Source organism: Lampetra planeri, chromosome 46 (assembly GCF_965212315.1).
Source record: "Lampetra planeri chromosome 46, kcLamPlan1.2.h2, whole genome shotgun sequence".
In the NCBI taxonomy this organism is placed as follows: Eukaryota; Metazoa; Chordata; class Hyperoartia; order Petromyzontiformes; family Petromyzontidae; genus Lampetra; species Lampetra planeri.
Genome location: NC_136152.1, coordinates 2070460 through 2084365, shown reverse-complemented (window position 1 = coordinate 2084365; position 13906 = coordinate 2070460). Strand labels below are relative to the sequence as shown.

The 13906-nt window shown below is 57.1% G+C and overlaps 1 protein-coding gene and 1 long non-coding RNA gene across 3 annotated transcripts in view; one reads left to right on the top strand and one right to left on the bottom strand.

Moving 5' to 3' along the window:
- Positions 1-309: 309 nt before the first annotated feature.
- LOC144733304 (uncharacterized) lies at positions 310-6509 on the top strand. Its single transcript, XR_013588339.1, has 2 exons — positions 310-1115; positions 2384-6509. It is a non-coding gene; the product is annotated as an uncharacterized LOC144733304 (long non-coding RNA).
- A 1313-nt stretch (positions 6510-7822) lies between these two features.
- The window catches only part of CACHD1 (cache domain containing 1), a 54686-nt gene continuing 48602 nt past the window's right edge, over positions 7823-13906 (bottom strand). For both annotated transcript variants that reach the window (XM_078615133.1, XM_078615132.1), the window contains 3 exons: positions 13321-13389; positions 12570-12671; positions 7823-11957 (listed from right to left, as the gene is read on the bottom strand). In XM_078615133.1, the coding sequence (XP_078471259.1) occupies positions 11500-11957; positions 12570-12671; positions 13321-13389 (629 nt within the window). In that variant the 3' untranslated portion in view covers positions 7823-11499. The remainder of the gene's footprint in view (positions 11958-12569; positions 12672-13320; positions 13390-13906) is intronic.

The following is a 13906-nucleotide window of genomic DNA, read 5'->3' as shown; positions in this document are numbered from 1 at the left end:
GGGGGTGGTGTGTGGGGGGGGGTGTGTGTGTGGGGGGGGTGTGGGGGGGGGTGTGTGTGTGGGGGGTGTGTGTGTGGGGGGTGTGTGGTGGGGGGGGTGTGTGTGTGGGTGGGTGTGTGTGTGTGGGGGGTGTGTGTGTGTGGGTGTGGGTGTGTGTGTGGTGGGGGGTGTGTGGGTGTGGGGGGGGGTGGTGTGGTGGGTGTGTGTGGGGGTGTGTGTGGGGGTGTGTGGGGGTGTGTGTGGGGGGGGGGGTGGTGTGTGGGGGGGTGTGGGGGGGGGTGTGTGGGGGGTGTGTGGGGGGGGGGGGGGGGTGTGGGGGGGCACGAGTTGTCCCCAGCGCCTGGCTTCCACCACCGTCATGGCCGCTTCAGCAGTGGCCTCCAGACCAAAGTCCAGCAGACACCAAGGGCATTCTGGGGCATGCCAATGGATGGGAGACGATTCCCAGCGCTCGCTCTCCCCCACCAAACACTTCAAAGGATCAGTCACGATCGCAGACGGACGTGATGATGATGGCGAAGTAAAGCAAGGGCAATAAATGTGGTTTATGGACTCTGAGAAAAACACTTGGTACATTGTCTGCGCTGCCAAAACGCGCAGGCGCTCGTTTGGACTTTCAGCCCCCCCCCCCCCCTCGTTGTGCGTCGGTTGGAATTTGATGGCGGTGTTTGCATGCGCAAAGCTTGCGTGTCCTCGCTCTCACACAGGGGAGGAGGGGGGAGTGGTAGCGTTGTAGTTTACTGCACCGTGCTAAAGAGGCGGTGACCAGAGTTCGATTCCCCATCACCAGTGATGAATTATCTGGGGCCGGTGGTCCTGGGCCTCTCCCCTAGCTCGACGCATCCATTACGAGTTCCACGTGCGCCGTGTACACATTGCCACAAGGGAGGCAGGCCGGGCGCGGGTGTCGGTGCTGGTCGCTAGCAGCGCTTGTCCCAACAGTCTGTTAAAGGCTACACCACGGGGGGTGTGGGGGCCCCTTTGTCTTTGTCTGCTCGCAGGAGTTCATGCGGATGATGGGTGGCGCCAAGCAGGGCCAGATGGCCGTCGTGTTGCTCATCGAGCTGCTCAAGAACGGGCAGCGGCTTCCCCGGCCGAGCGAGTGCCCCGAAGAGGTGAGCGACCCTCCGAACGCACGTGCACGCACACACGGACATATCCACACGCGCGTGCCCACTCACACGCACGCAAGGGGGCATTAGTGTTCGTCGGAAACGTTCGGCGCATTTCTTAAACTCTGAAGCTGTAAACTATTTGACCGGGTAAGGCCCGCCGAGCTGTGTAGCTCTTTTTTCAGAAGCGACCTGGCCACAAATGATCGCTCAAAGTGGCTTATCGCGTGGAAATTTATAGCAGCCATATACACTAAACGGAAGGACCCGGAGAAAAATCCACGCGACCACAGGTAGAACACGCCAACTGGCAAACAAAGGTCCCGTAGATATGTTGCTGACCGTTAGGAAAATTGAGCGGGCTCGGGCAGGACCAGTGGTGAGAAGGGCTCATTGCCCGGCGGTCAACACTGGACACAGAGGGCACGCATCAGGGATCGCATCCGGTGAGAGGTAGATTATTGCAATCCTGGGACCGTGAGAAATGGCAATCCAGCAGTGGATCAATTGTTTGGGGGCCGTGCGAGAAAGGCGCTTGGGTCGAAAAGGTCACGTTCCACACGATCAGTGCCCAACCACGTGTCAGGTCACGCGTGCCTAAGCCAGAGGCAATACATCCAGAGAGACAGCAGGTTGTGTTTTCAGCTGGCCATCCCACCGCAAATGTCCAAAGGTATTTTCCACATTTGCCCCCCTCAACACGACACCGCTTGGGGGTTTTGTGTTGGCCGCGTTCATTCTTCCATCTGCCGCCGCTCCCCCTCGCCTCTGTCTCAGGGCACGCACGCACAGACGATGGCGTCGACGGCGTTGGGGATTGTTGCCTTGATCATCGGTCACCATCGTTCTTTTTCTTGGCACTTTCCCCACTACTCTGACCTGCGTCGCACGCAATAAACCAGAGAAGTTCAACATACATAGTTTGTTGTCCCGCCCCCCGCACCTCCGATTAGCATGTTTGGCTATGCACGGCGCGAAAAAAGTTCAATATTACCTACATACGTCATTACCCCCCTGGCCCTGCTTGGCCCCGAGCCAGATGTCCTTTTTGCGAGACAGCCGTAGTGCAACTTTCAGTTCCAGGCAGCGAAAAACCACTCCTGCCATGAGGGCCCCGCTGGTTCGGCTTGGATGTGTTGGTGGGGAAAAAAAAAAATGGCCACCCGACTCGTGCTTTTCCGACCACTGCGGGTTCCCTCTGCCGATGCGAGAGCGCGTTGTCTGATGGAGCGTGTGTGTGCGCGCCTGCGTCCACATCCTCACCCTGCCAGGTGTACCGCATCATGCTCGACTGCTGGCACACGGAGCCACCGCAGCGGCCTGGCTTCCGCGACCTCCTGCTGCGCATCGACAGCATCCGCGACAATAACCCGCGCGGCTGATGGGGCCGGGCGCGCGGTTCCAGCGTGGAGGAGATGCCCGGCGTGGAGTCGTTGCGGCGAGAGAGGGAGGGCGGGCGAACGGAGCCAAGGGTTGCACTCGCCTTGTCTCCGTCGCCCCGACGAACAGATGTTTGCGGACCCTGAAAAAAGCTAAAGCCATCCCCCCCCACCCCCCCCCGTCCCTAAGGCGGCAGCTCGTCACGCAGGAGCGCCGTCTGCAGCACAACACCCATGGCCTCCGTCTGCAGGCGGGGCCGACGTTCAGTCTGCCAGACTTTGCCTGCTTCGGCGATTTCCCGAGTCGTTACGACGGACACTTTTTTTTTTATGTCGCCGTTGCGTTAGGAGGATGGTGGTGAGCAGCGCTCGCTTGCCGTGTGTTCAAGGGCTTCTCCGTTGCCTTGTCAAGAGTCTCGGGCTTCAGATTTTTAGCGTCGCTGGAACCTGGATTCTCCCTGCAGCTTTCGCTGCGACGGAACTGCACCTGTAAATATTGTTTGGATTTTTGGTCCGCGTAGCCTGGCAACCCTCCCACCGCCCGCGTGGTTCAAATCTACACGCGGATGAAAATGCAACACAAACAAACCGCAGCGGGGGCAATACTCAGTGGTGGCAGCAGCAAAGAAGGCCAGATTCCTGAACTTCGACTAGATTGCCTTCATTAAACGACGACGACGACAACGATAATTTAGAAGCCGCAACCAGTTTTCACGCCAGTGGCCGCCACCCATCAACATTTAACTCTGCTGCACTCGCCTGCGTGTCCACGCGGTCCATGTGGCACAACATTCACGGACCCTTGCCCACTATAACAAAGCGCGCTTAAGCTGTGAAGGGAGGGGTTGTGGGGGGGGGGTGTCTCACTGTACAATCGCGATACCCTGAACGCCCAACACCCTCGTTTCGGTCACGGCAACGCCCTCGGCCACCGGATTCCTCTCTCGCCGAACGTGTTTCGGCAATCGCTTGTACGACTAGAGAGTAGGTGGCACATTTATTTGTAGTAAGCCACAGCCATAGCGAGGTATACTGGATGTGGTGTGCCGTGTGGGGAAATATTTTCTGGGTTGCTCCACCCCAGGGCAAACCCCCTCCCCCCCCCCACCGCTGAAGTTGATGCTTCAATCCTGGGTGCCTGACCTTTCCTGCCGGGGGGGGGGGGGGTACACTGTGAACCCCGACCTCCCATTGGCTAGCTCAGTTATCACACCTCCCTCCCGTCGACGAATGGTGATGGACGTCAGATGCACAAATAACCCATCGTTAGTGCCACCTCTGGCCCTGCTTGGCCCTGAAGCCGGATTAAGATGTCTTGCGGGGTCGGCGTATCACAGGCACGGACCTGGCTTTGCTTCGAAATATAACCAATGGGAAAAAAACCTCATTACCCAGAGGGCACCTGCCCCCGCCTCTGATGTGCCAGTCGAAAAGGGGCATTTATTGCTGTGAAGCCACGGACCCTCCGGCGCTCTCGGCCTCCCCCTCGTCGCGCTTCTGCCCCATCGCTGCGGGCAGCGGGTTTTGTCGCTTCACCTAAAAAAATATGTAAACCAAAGTCAAGGGCTTGGGGTCAGTACGCTCTGTAAATGGCAACCACGCTCACCGCCCAAGGGGGGGGGGGGAGCGGTGGGCTGTGGGGGCGCATGCAGACTCAGCGACGGCTCCGAGGCCACAAGCAACTCAAGCAGGGCACGTGCGCCACGTTATCGGCTTGCATGCATATCCTAATAAACAGAGCAACAAGCCAGTTAAATCTCTCTCTATCTCACTACACACATCTGTCTCGGATCCTTCACTTAAAGCTAGCTACATCCGCTGTCGCTTGTCATCTCACTTGGAGTTTATAATTTTAAGAGATTCGGGGGGGGGGGGGGGGGGGTGGGGGTATAATCATTTGTTGCTTGGGGTCCCCTTCCCACCGTCCCAGTTTGCGAGCACCACCACCACAGATGGGGACGCTCTGGGCCTGAGCAACCTAGGGGCGGGCCTGATCGGAGGAGGGGCAGCGCGCAGGTTTTTGAGGGGGAAGACGGGGATCGCATGAGCGGAGGGGGGGGAGGCACACGTCGGGAGTAGACCTTTGAGAAACAAATAGCCGGCAAGGAGTCAATTACGCGGAGTGCCAAGGAGAGGACGAGAACGAGGTGGGAATGCAACAGATCATTCGGTCATGATGATGCTGCTGCTGCTGCAGAGACGACGCAAAGAGTAAAAAAAACACATTCGTCAGTAACGCTGTGGGCTTTAAGAAGAGCAAATACATGATTGGCGACAGGTCAGATAATAGCCCTTCCCCATCTTAGTAGAACATTAAGTCTGCGTCTTGAGAGGGTGTCCTGGGAAAACCAGGACAGGTGGCAACCGTAGGGAACATGGAGGTTGTGGGTAAGAGTTGTTGCGATGGCAGCGACGCAGGGCGGTTGAAATATGGAATCCATGCTGCTGTTATGATTATGCCCTTGAAGGTTCCAAATTCGTGCGTCTATGCATTCCTGTGAGTGTTTTTCTGGCCGTACGCGAGTTCACTTTTGCAGGAATCAAAGCGGGGACTAAGGGCCAAAAACAAAAAAAGGAGAACGCGGAAGAAGAAGACGCGTCGTGCAGAAAGTGTTTAGGCTCGGCTCTCAACAGACGAGAGCTTTGGGTCAGAGGTCAGAGGAGAGGGGGCAGGTGTATGTCTGTGGCAAAGGGCAGCGCACGCGGTGGTGGTGTGGTGTGGAGGGGTCTTTAAAGGGGCAGAGGACTTTTGAGGTCGTGCATGCACGTGACCTCTGCGGCAACGCCTCGCGCTCCGTGCCGGTCTCGACGGGCGAGGTGGGGGGGGGGGTTGTACCGCCGTCGAGTGGTTGCGTCGTCGTCGTCACCCGCGGCTCTTTATACTGTACGTGCGCGCTCGCGGAACGCATCCTGCAAGTGGTGTGCTAAAAGCGGCGGGCAGACAAAGTTGCGCCGCCGTTCTTCCCGCTTGAGGGCATTATAGCTGGGGGGGGGGGGGGGGGGCATTCTGGTGGTGTCTGCGATTGCAAAAAAAAACCCCGGGCAGAAATGATCGTCAATGCTGTGTGAATCAGGCCGCCGAAAGAGTGAAAAGCAAATAGGATGGGTCTGGGGCTGCCAAATATTGAGGGGTAGGGTAACAGCAGCAGCAGCACACGGAGCCAGCCAGATTTTCATAGCCTCTATCACAAACCCTAACAGCGAGTCATAACAGCCCACAGTGCAACTGCACTCACCAATCTCAAACCGTGAACCACACAGTAACTGCACTGGCCATGCTTAGATAACGGAGTCCATGGGTGTCCACGCAAGTCCTAACCTCTTCGCATCTCAAACCATGGACTCCACGCGGTCATTCGCCGGGCCAGATGCTCGGATGTTCGCCGGCTCACTTGCCAACGGCAACACACAAGAAACGTCCGCCCATCACCTCACCGTGCGAATTGAGAGCTCCCAACAAACCGAGTCGTCGACACCAAGACGTGCCCAGCAGCAAGTCGCAGCATCTTCACGGCTGCTCGTCCCGAAGCGAATCACACATTGGAACGTTGTTTTAAAACTTCAAACCATGCCGGCCTTTTCATTTTTGTTGTTGTTCGCTTTTCACTTTTAGCACCATTTTGCTTTTAAAATTCGAGGACTTTTTGGATGCACTGAAGGTGACTGGAGAGCCAGAATGTTGTTTTTTTACTGAACGTATCTATAATATATCTCGTCGTCACTTGGCTCGGGAATGGCTGAATATTTACACACACACACGGCAAAAACACCTTTTTTTACGGAAAAAATTCAAAACGTAAAAATACGCAAAAAATTTAAACAAAAAATTAATAGGGAATATATTTTCGTACGTTGGGTTTTTCTCTCTCCTTTTCTCAGTGTCTCTTTTATATATAAAAAAAAATAATGTAATTTACCAAAAAAATGCTGCTTTCATTAATAATCACTGACTAGCAAAAATGTATAAACTGCTGTTTAAATTAGGACTTCTACCTTCAGCTTTAATTTTGTGGGGGGGGGGGAAAAAAAACCGTGATTAATAATTTTGACGGAATAACTCGAATAAAAATAATTAATCAGGTAACCTGCCTCTCATTGGCTTTGGCCAAACACCTGCGGCCGTGGGACCGCGGGAGGGCGGGGGGCAGGAGGGGACGGGGGTGGGGGGGGCAAGTGGGGGGCTAAGTGGGGGGGGGGGGGTGACGACAGTGGGCAGAGATTCTGCAAGAAACCCCTCGGAATCGTTTGGCCTTTAAAAAAAAAACTTGGGCACGGCCACATTTTTTCGTCCACCCCTCCCCGATCGCGCGCGCATTCGCACTTTTTGACTCACGGACACAAATCATGGACCTTAAAAACTTTACAAATGTGCTGCATTTAAAAAAAAATGTTTTTGATCCTTTTTTGATAAATAAAAAAAAGTGAAAATTTATTCCAAGCGTTGGGTGTCGTCCTCCCCGCCCCCACCCACCCGTGTTCATTCTCGGCACGCCACACCGCACGACGCTCCGTGCGAAGAGCCATCGGACGAACCCGTGCCACTCGTCAGTGGCCGTCACCGACGGGGGCTGCTGTTGCACTCGCTTGGTGTCGTCTGCCAGCAAAGCACGCGGCGGCAAATGGTGCTCCGTGGCTTCGCCCACAACGCGTTAAAATGTGCCAGGAATTGTTGTTTCCACTTTGGCGACGCTCCCCCCCCCTAGAGTTTTCAAATCACCGTCACGGGATCTAAAGCGCGTTTGGTTAATACACTCGCAGTATTCACCAGGGCGGTCAACTCGGGTTTGAACCGTGGCTCGCCTGCACCAAGAATCAACCGCGCTGCCGCACGGCCATACGAGAAAAACGAATGGCCGATAACCAGATCGCCTGGAATGCACAACAACCCCATCCGCTAAGTGGTGTTGAGCCTGGCTAGTGCTTGGATGGGCGACCGCCACCTAGGCCATGCCAGGCTTTGTCGGTCGAGTCGAGGCCAGGAGAAGGCAGTTCCGAGTGTGGCTCCCCCACCCTGTGTGGTGGGGTTTTCTCCGGTCTCCTCCTACATGAGGCCAAACTCTCACACGTCACAGAATTCATGGCCAAACATTGCGACGATGCAGGACCCCTCGTGAAAATGTGTCTCGGGAGTCAGGGAGGCTTGTTATTATTATTTCTTATGTGCGCAGTGGCTTAGTTGACCGGGCATCCCGATCCATCGAGGCTTGCTGGGGTGGATGAAATTGATCGGCGGCTCGCCACTAAGTAAAAAAAAATTCTCACTAGCTGCACAGGGCTCACACCCTACAAACCGCGATTAGTTAGAGACAGAAGACAAGGGACACGGGGGGCTCAAGGTCTTTCCGTGTTTCCATCTCCTTGCTAAACAACAACCTAATGTCATACATGTCATAAAATAACAAACAAGCGGGAGTTACACGGTGAACGGCGGCATAAAAACCTTAAATCGCGGTACATTTGGCATTCCGACTTTGTGGAAACGAGACAAAGTGAGCGCGCCTATCTTTAATTTGCACGTCCGCGTGGGCTCGCGCTGTAAACAGAATTAAAACGCAGACGGCGGCAGACGAACCGCTTGGGCCGTCCGGCCGTGGCGAAAATGCACAAAACGGTTTTGAAAGAACGATTCTCAAACCCGGGGTCGGAGCACATCGCAGCGGTGTCGCGAAAGAGTTACGGTACTGGGCGACGGTTCAGATTTTTAGTTTGCCGTCATTCCCCGCACCACCGATTCGCACGGTTGGCTACGTACGGCGGCGAAAGTTTAACATGTCAGCAATGTCACGGGGTGGGTAAGGGCCGACGTGCAAGTCCATCGTTAGCGCCGATTATATCGGAACACGCGATAACAACATGAACATCAATAAACGGGCATGAGAATTCTTACCTCTGCCAGATGGGTTAAACGGTGATGACATCATACCAGATATGATGCACGGGGCTTGGTTTTATCCTGCCGCCAGGTTGGCTGGCCGGCGACAGCGGGTTTCGATGACGTTACCAACCAAACAGTTCTTAACGTGAGAGCTTCACCATCTCGCTACGGCACCGAAGATTTTTACCTTTTGACTTTCGACCCCGTTTTGCTCTCACGACGTGAATGATCGTCCCACAATCGTAGCCCTGCGTGGGACGTTATGGAAAAAAAAAATATTTCCCCGCATCGAAGCTCCCGGGTGGGGTTCAAATTCACGCGTTGTCAAAAGTCAGTTTTGGCGGCAACATTGCCAGCATCTGGCAAAAAAAAACTGACATAAAATTATCGCCTCTCCCCTGCCAACTCCGCACGAAGGAGTTGGTAAAACAAAACACAAAACCAGAGCTCGGTTCGTTTTACAAGTCAAGTCATTAATTAAAAATATAAACACATGCAGGCACATAACAGAAAGCACGAAAAGTGATAAAATACAAATTAAAAGAATAAATAACACAGGACCGACGACGACAAAAAATTATCGGAACGAGAGATGTGAAGTGACATAGCAATGCCTTTTCATGAAAATGAGGTAACAATCTCGCACACTTTGGCAACTCAGGAGACAAATAAACACACGAAGGACGTGCCCCAACAGATCCGCATCTTCATCGTCATCATCATCAATATCCACCAGTTTTGTTCTCCAAAATACGCACCACAGAGAAATGGCACATGTTAATATACACGCTGGCACGCGCGCGCACACGCGGTTTACACGCGCGCACAAATCCATACGCCGACCGAAATAAAGATATTCCCATTTGGACGACTGTTGGGGACAAGTGCTTGTTCGCGAACACCTATCAAGGCCGGCAACGTGCACGAGCGGATGGTGTAAGCCAGCCCCCCCCACGCCCTTTGTGTCCCCGGTGTTGATGCCTAGACATTGCAGCCGGTACTCGTGCAAGGCCGAGTGGACTTACAGGCGGGAGACCCAGGACAGGTCAGGGAATACCTGTTGGTCACCGATGTTAGCGGTGGCCAGAAATCAAATGCAGGCCTCGTCAAGTTTGCAGCGGCGCCACAAACTATACTGCGCCGCCGCCACCGCCCCCCGCACCACACGGACGCAACACATCGGCAACGTCCATTCGCCACTAAAGCGACGGTGACATTGCCACGGCGCTTGTGCCAGGCTAGGTGCAATTGGATGCCCCGTGAAGTGCCAAAGGCTCGCTCGGCAGGCGGTCTACGGGGACAGACCCAGGGGTTATGGGTCAGGGTCTCCCGTCTCTCCGCGTGGTGCCGGACGGCGACCCCGCGATGTGCCGCGAGCAGTGTTAATCGGCGCCTACACACCCACCACGCCGGCTAGCGGGGGGGGGGGGGGGCGCAGGACAGACGCAAGCAGCCACTGACCCATCTCCACCGTGACTGTAACTACCACAGGACTACAGATAAAACAAAGACACACACTCACTCACCGCGCGCACACTCGCTCACCGCTCACACGGGCGTGCGACCCATTCAACAACCGGCGCTGGCGTGGAGAGGTGGCCGCCTTCCCCCGTGGCAGACAGCACCGGACAAGGATGCCGTCGCGCCTTTTCCCACGGAGCGGACCTGGTGCGGGCCAACGCCCGCTCAGAACCTGGGGGAGGAGAACGCCTTCGGCCACGACTCGGGGTGTGTGTTCCTGGATTTCCCCAGGATCCTCGGCTTGTCGAGGCAGCTGCTGTCCTGGGGAATCTTGTCCGTCTTCTCCTGGCACACGGCGAGTCCCTGATAGACGGTGCCAAGTCCGCGATGCGATGGCGTGGAGTCCCCTCCCGTGGTGTTGTGAAATATTACTCCTCTCTCCCCGTGATGTCATCCCGGTTCTGTGTACCTCGGGTGTGGTAACCGTAGCCGCGACAGCAACTCTCTCGTGAGGAAAATCTACCGCGGGAGTTGCGATTTTTAAAAATACAAACAATAATCATCATCATCATCTTCTTGTCGCCTTGCTCTGTTTTTAAATGCCGAGTTTTTCAATAAAATAGCTCTCCTTGTGACTCGGAATAAAACTTTAGTACCAGGCCTGTGTTTAAGAGCCAGTTTTTCTTTCTTCCCGTCACATGGTTCCATTATTTATTTGTGTTCACTTCCTTCATTTCATTTCCATTTTCTTCCTTGTCGACTTCTCGGGAGATAGCAATCCCAACCATGTGCCTCTCGCGCTGTGGCCGGGTCGATTCTGGTCGAATCCAATCCGGTCCGGTCAAATCCGTTCCGGTCGATTGTAATCCGGTCCGGTCTGGTCGACTCCGTTCCGTTTTGCTTCATCGTCCGGGTTGTGTTCGCTCGCGTGAGGAAGAATCGTCACGGCGACTCTCGCGTGTGCGTGCGTGCGTGTGCGATTGGCTTTTAACACGAGACACTTTTGTTATCCTACATCAAAAACTCGACTTCATATCCGGAGACGTTTAAACACTCGTTGACGACGACAACATCATAATCGTATCGCGTCCACAGATAATACCACCACCGCCATCACGCGCGTACCTCCGCCGCCTACCAACGAAGAACAATTTCACATTTTCAAAGCGACCTTCGTCGATGTCCGCACACGGCACCACGGACAGCTCTGTTGTTTTGCATTCGTTCGGTGACTTTGAGCCGTGGGGCCACCGGAGGACCGTTGCACGCCGGAGGATTCCCCCACCGTCAACGGCCTTCGGCCAGGCGTTCGACGGCGAGGCGCCCCCCCTCCTCCCCCGAGCGTGCCCGCACGTCACTAAATGGGCGACGATGCCACGCAGGCAGGGAGAGGGGAACGGCAGCGCCGGGCGCAACGGGTGGCGGCACCGATTCGGATGCCGCGCTGCGTTCCGGCCTCCTCACCTTCAAACCCCCCACCCCTCCCCCAAACACGTCGCGTACCGCAGGTCGACGAGCGGAGCGGTCCCACCCCCGCACCGCCGATTTCCCACCTCCGCCCTCGTCGCGCGAAGGGCTCCGAGAGACCCCGGCAGCGCGGGTCGGAGGTCGCGCAGCGGCCCCCCGACGGGCCAACCGGTGGCCGCGCGGGCCAGACGACCGGGGGCGACCGTCAGCACTCGGCGTGCACCGTGACGGCCGCCTGCAGGCAGTGGCCGTGGCGGGAGGACGAGCCCGGCCCGTGGTGGTGCAAGTGGTGGTGGCCGCCTCCGTGCCTCGGCGGACGACCGCCGCCGCCGCCGCCCCCCCCCCACGGTTTGGCGAGGAGGGCGGCCGTCTGCGGCGGGGTGTCCGGCTCCAGCTCCTCGTCGTCGCGGTAACGAGACGACTCCTCGTTTTGCTGCTGAAGCTGCTGCTGCTGCTGCTGTTGCTGCTGCTGCTGCAGCTGGTGCTGCTGCTGCTGCTGGGCGTGATGCTGCGCTCCACGGCAACGGCCGGCGTCGTCGCAGCGACCGGCAGGGTGGTCGCCGCGGCGACCCGAGGAGGGCAGGCGCAGGCCGATGGGAGGCAGCGGGTCGAGGCCGCAGGGCGGGTTCTCGCTGTCCTCCTGCGGGCTCATGGTGCTGTAACCTGCGGCACGGAGACACGGCGCGATCAGCGAGCCACCCACGGCACCGTGCGCGCCACAGTCGCGCTCGGCAATCTGCGAGCGCACTTGCTTTGGTCGCTCACAGTCAGGTTTTCCCCCGTCAACGAATTAGGCCGCCGCTTTCTCCCCCCAGATCGCTGCCGCTTGCAGGCGTGGGGAAGAGCTGTGCCAGATTGAACAAGCGCCCTCTGGCGGGGGGCGGGCGGGCGCCTGATGAACACGGTGGCGAGCACCAGCTCTCGCAGCATGGCCCGGAGGGGAATGGTGAGGCGTGGGAGTGTGCTTGAGCGGAGTGGTACGCACGGTGGAGCGTGGGGTGTGGCGATGGTGGTGACGGGGGAGAGGGTCTGGTGATGGTGGTGATGGTGTAGAGGGTGTGGTGGTGCTGGTGGCGGTGTAGAGGGTGAGGTGGTGGTGGTCGGCGGTGGTGTAGTGGGTGGGGTGCGGTGGCGGTGTAGAGGGTGTGGTGGTGGTGTAGGGGGCGAGGTGTGGTGGCGCACGCTGGACGAGTGAGCAAGGCTGGTGGGTGACCAGGGTGGGCGAGCAAGGCAAGTGGTGGTGGCGGTGCGGATGAGCGGGCGAGCGGGTGGCACCGTGATCGCTCTCGGTGCCCGAACGTCCCCAGTAGCGGCGCCGCCGATCGGGACTGTGGGCCCTCCGCTCCATGACGGCGGCGATGAAGCGAGTGTGGCCCACTGCACCACACGGACACACACAGTGACACGGTGAACACACACACACAGTGACACGGTGAACACACACACAGTGACACGGTGACACCAACACACACACACACGGTGACACTAACACACACACACATGGTGACACTAACACACACACACGGTGAGATTAACACACACACACACAGTGACACTGACACACACGCAGTGACAGGGTGACATTGGCACACATATACACTCACACGCAGTGACACTGTGATACACACACGCACAGTGACATGGTGACACGCACAGTGACACCACCATGCAGACACACCACGCAAACATTGTGTAACCACACATCCTGCTGGGCGCAGGTGCTGCGAGCGAGTGGGATGCTGCCATCGTCGTGTTCTCGTGAATTCTGTTGGCTCGCGCTCAGGATCTGCGAGCTCCCCCGTAAGATTCGCCCGGCTCAAGAGTTGCCGTGTGCCACCTTGATATAAAAACACTTCCCACCCGCTCCCCCCCCGTCTCGGCAGGCTCACCATCACCAGCCATTATCATCAAACAGCTGCTGGACGACGGCCCCTCCCGCACGGGTCGTCAACGCGCGGACCCCAACCGAGGACGGGCGCAGAGGGACGCTGGCGGCGCGTGGCGCGGGGGGGGCAACGCTACTCACTGATGCCGCGGTCCTCGTGGCTGTCCTCGTCGCGCTCCGTGTCGATGTTCGACATCCGCACGGACATCTCTGCGCACAACACACAAATGCAGCCGCACGGCCATAGCGGCCAGCCGTTATTCACGATCGTCCCCCGAGTGCGGCCTAGTCCCCACGCCTTCCGAGACGTCTGACCAGCGTCAACGAGTAGGCCAAAAACACCAAGAGCTCCCCCGCCCCTCTTGTGCAGGTCCTTCCTCCAGCAGCGGACTGGAGATGGCAATTGCAGGGCTGGGCCTTGACCTATTAGCTCGGTGTACGGTCATCCCGGTTACATTTCGCAACGCTGTCTGTCCAGCTTAAGTCTCTCGCTCTCCTTCGACTTGACCAAACATCGACATGGTTCCTCTCCCCCCGGGATGTTCCCGTCACGCCTAGAGGCCACGTCTCTAAAACCCTAGAGGTCCCCTCTCTCCGCCTACGTCAGTTCGGTCCGGCCTCTTCGCCAGCCTCGGAAGGTTATTTTAATTACCGTCGTTATTCCGTGGGGCTATGAACTTGCGCCTTCACTCTGGGAGTAAAATGCTGCAACACCCCACACACACAC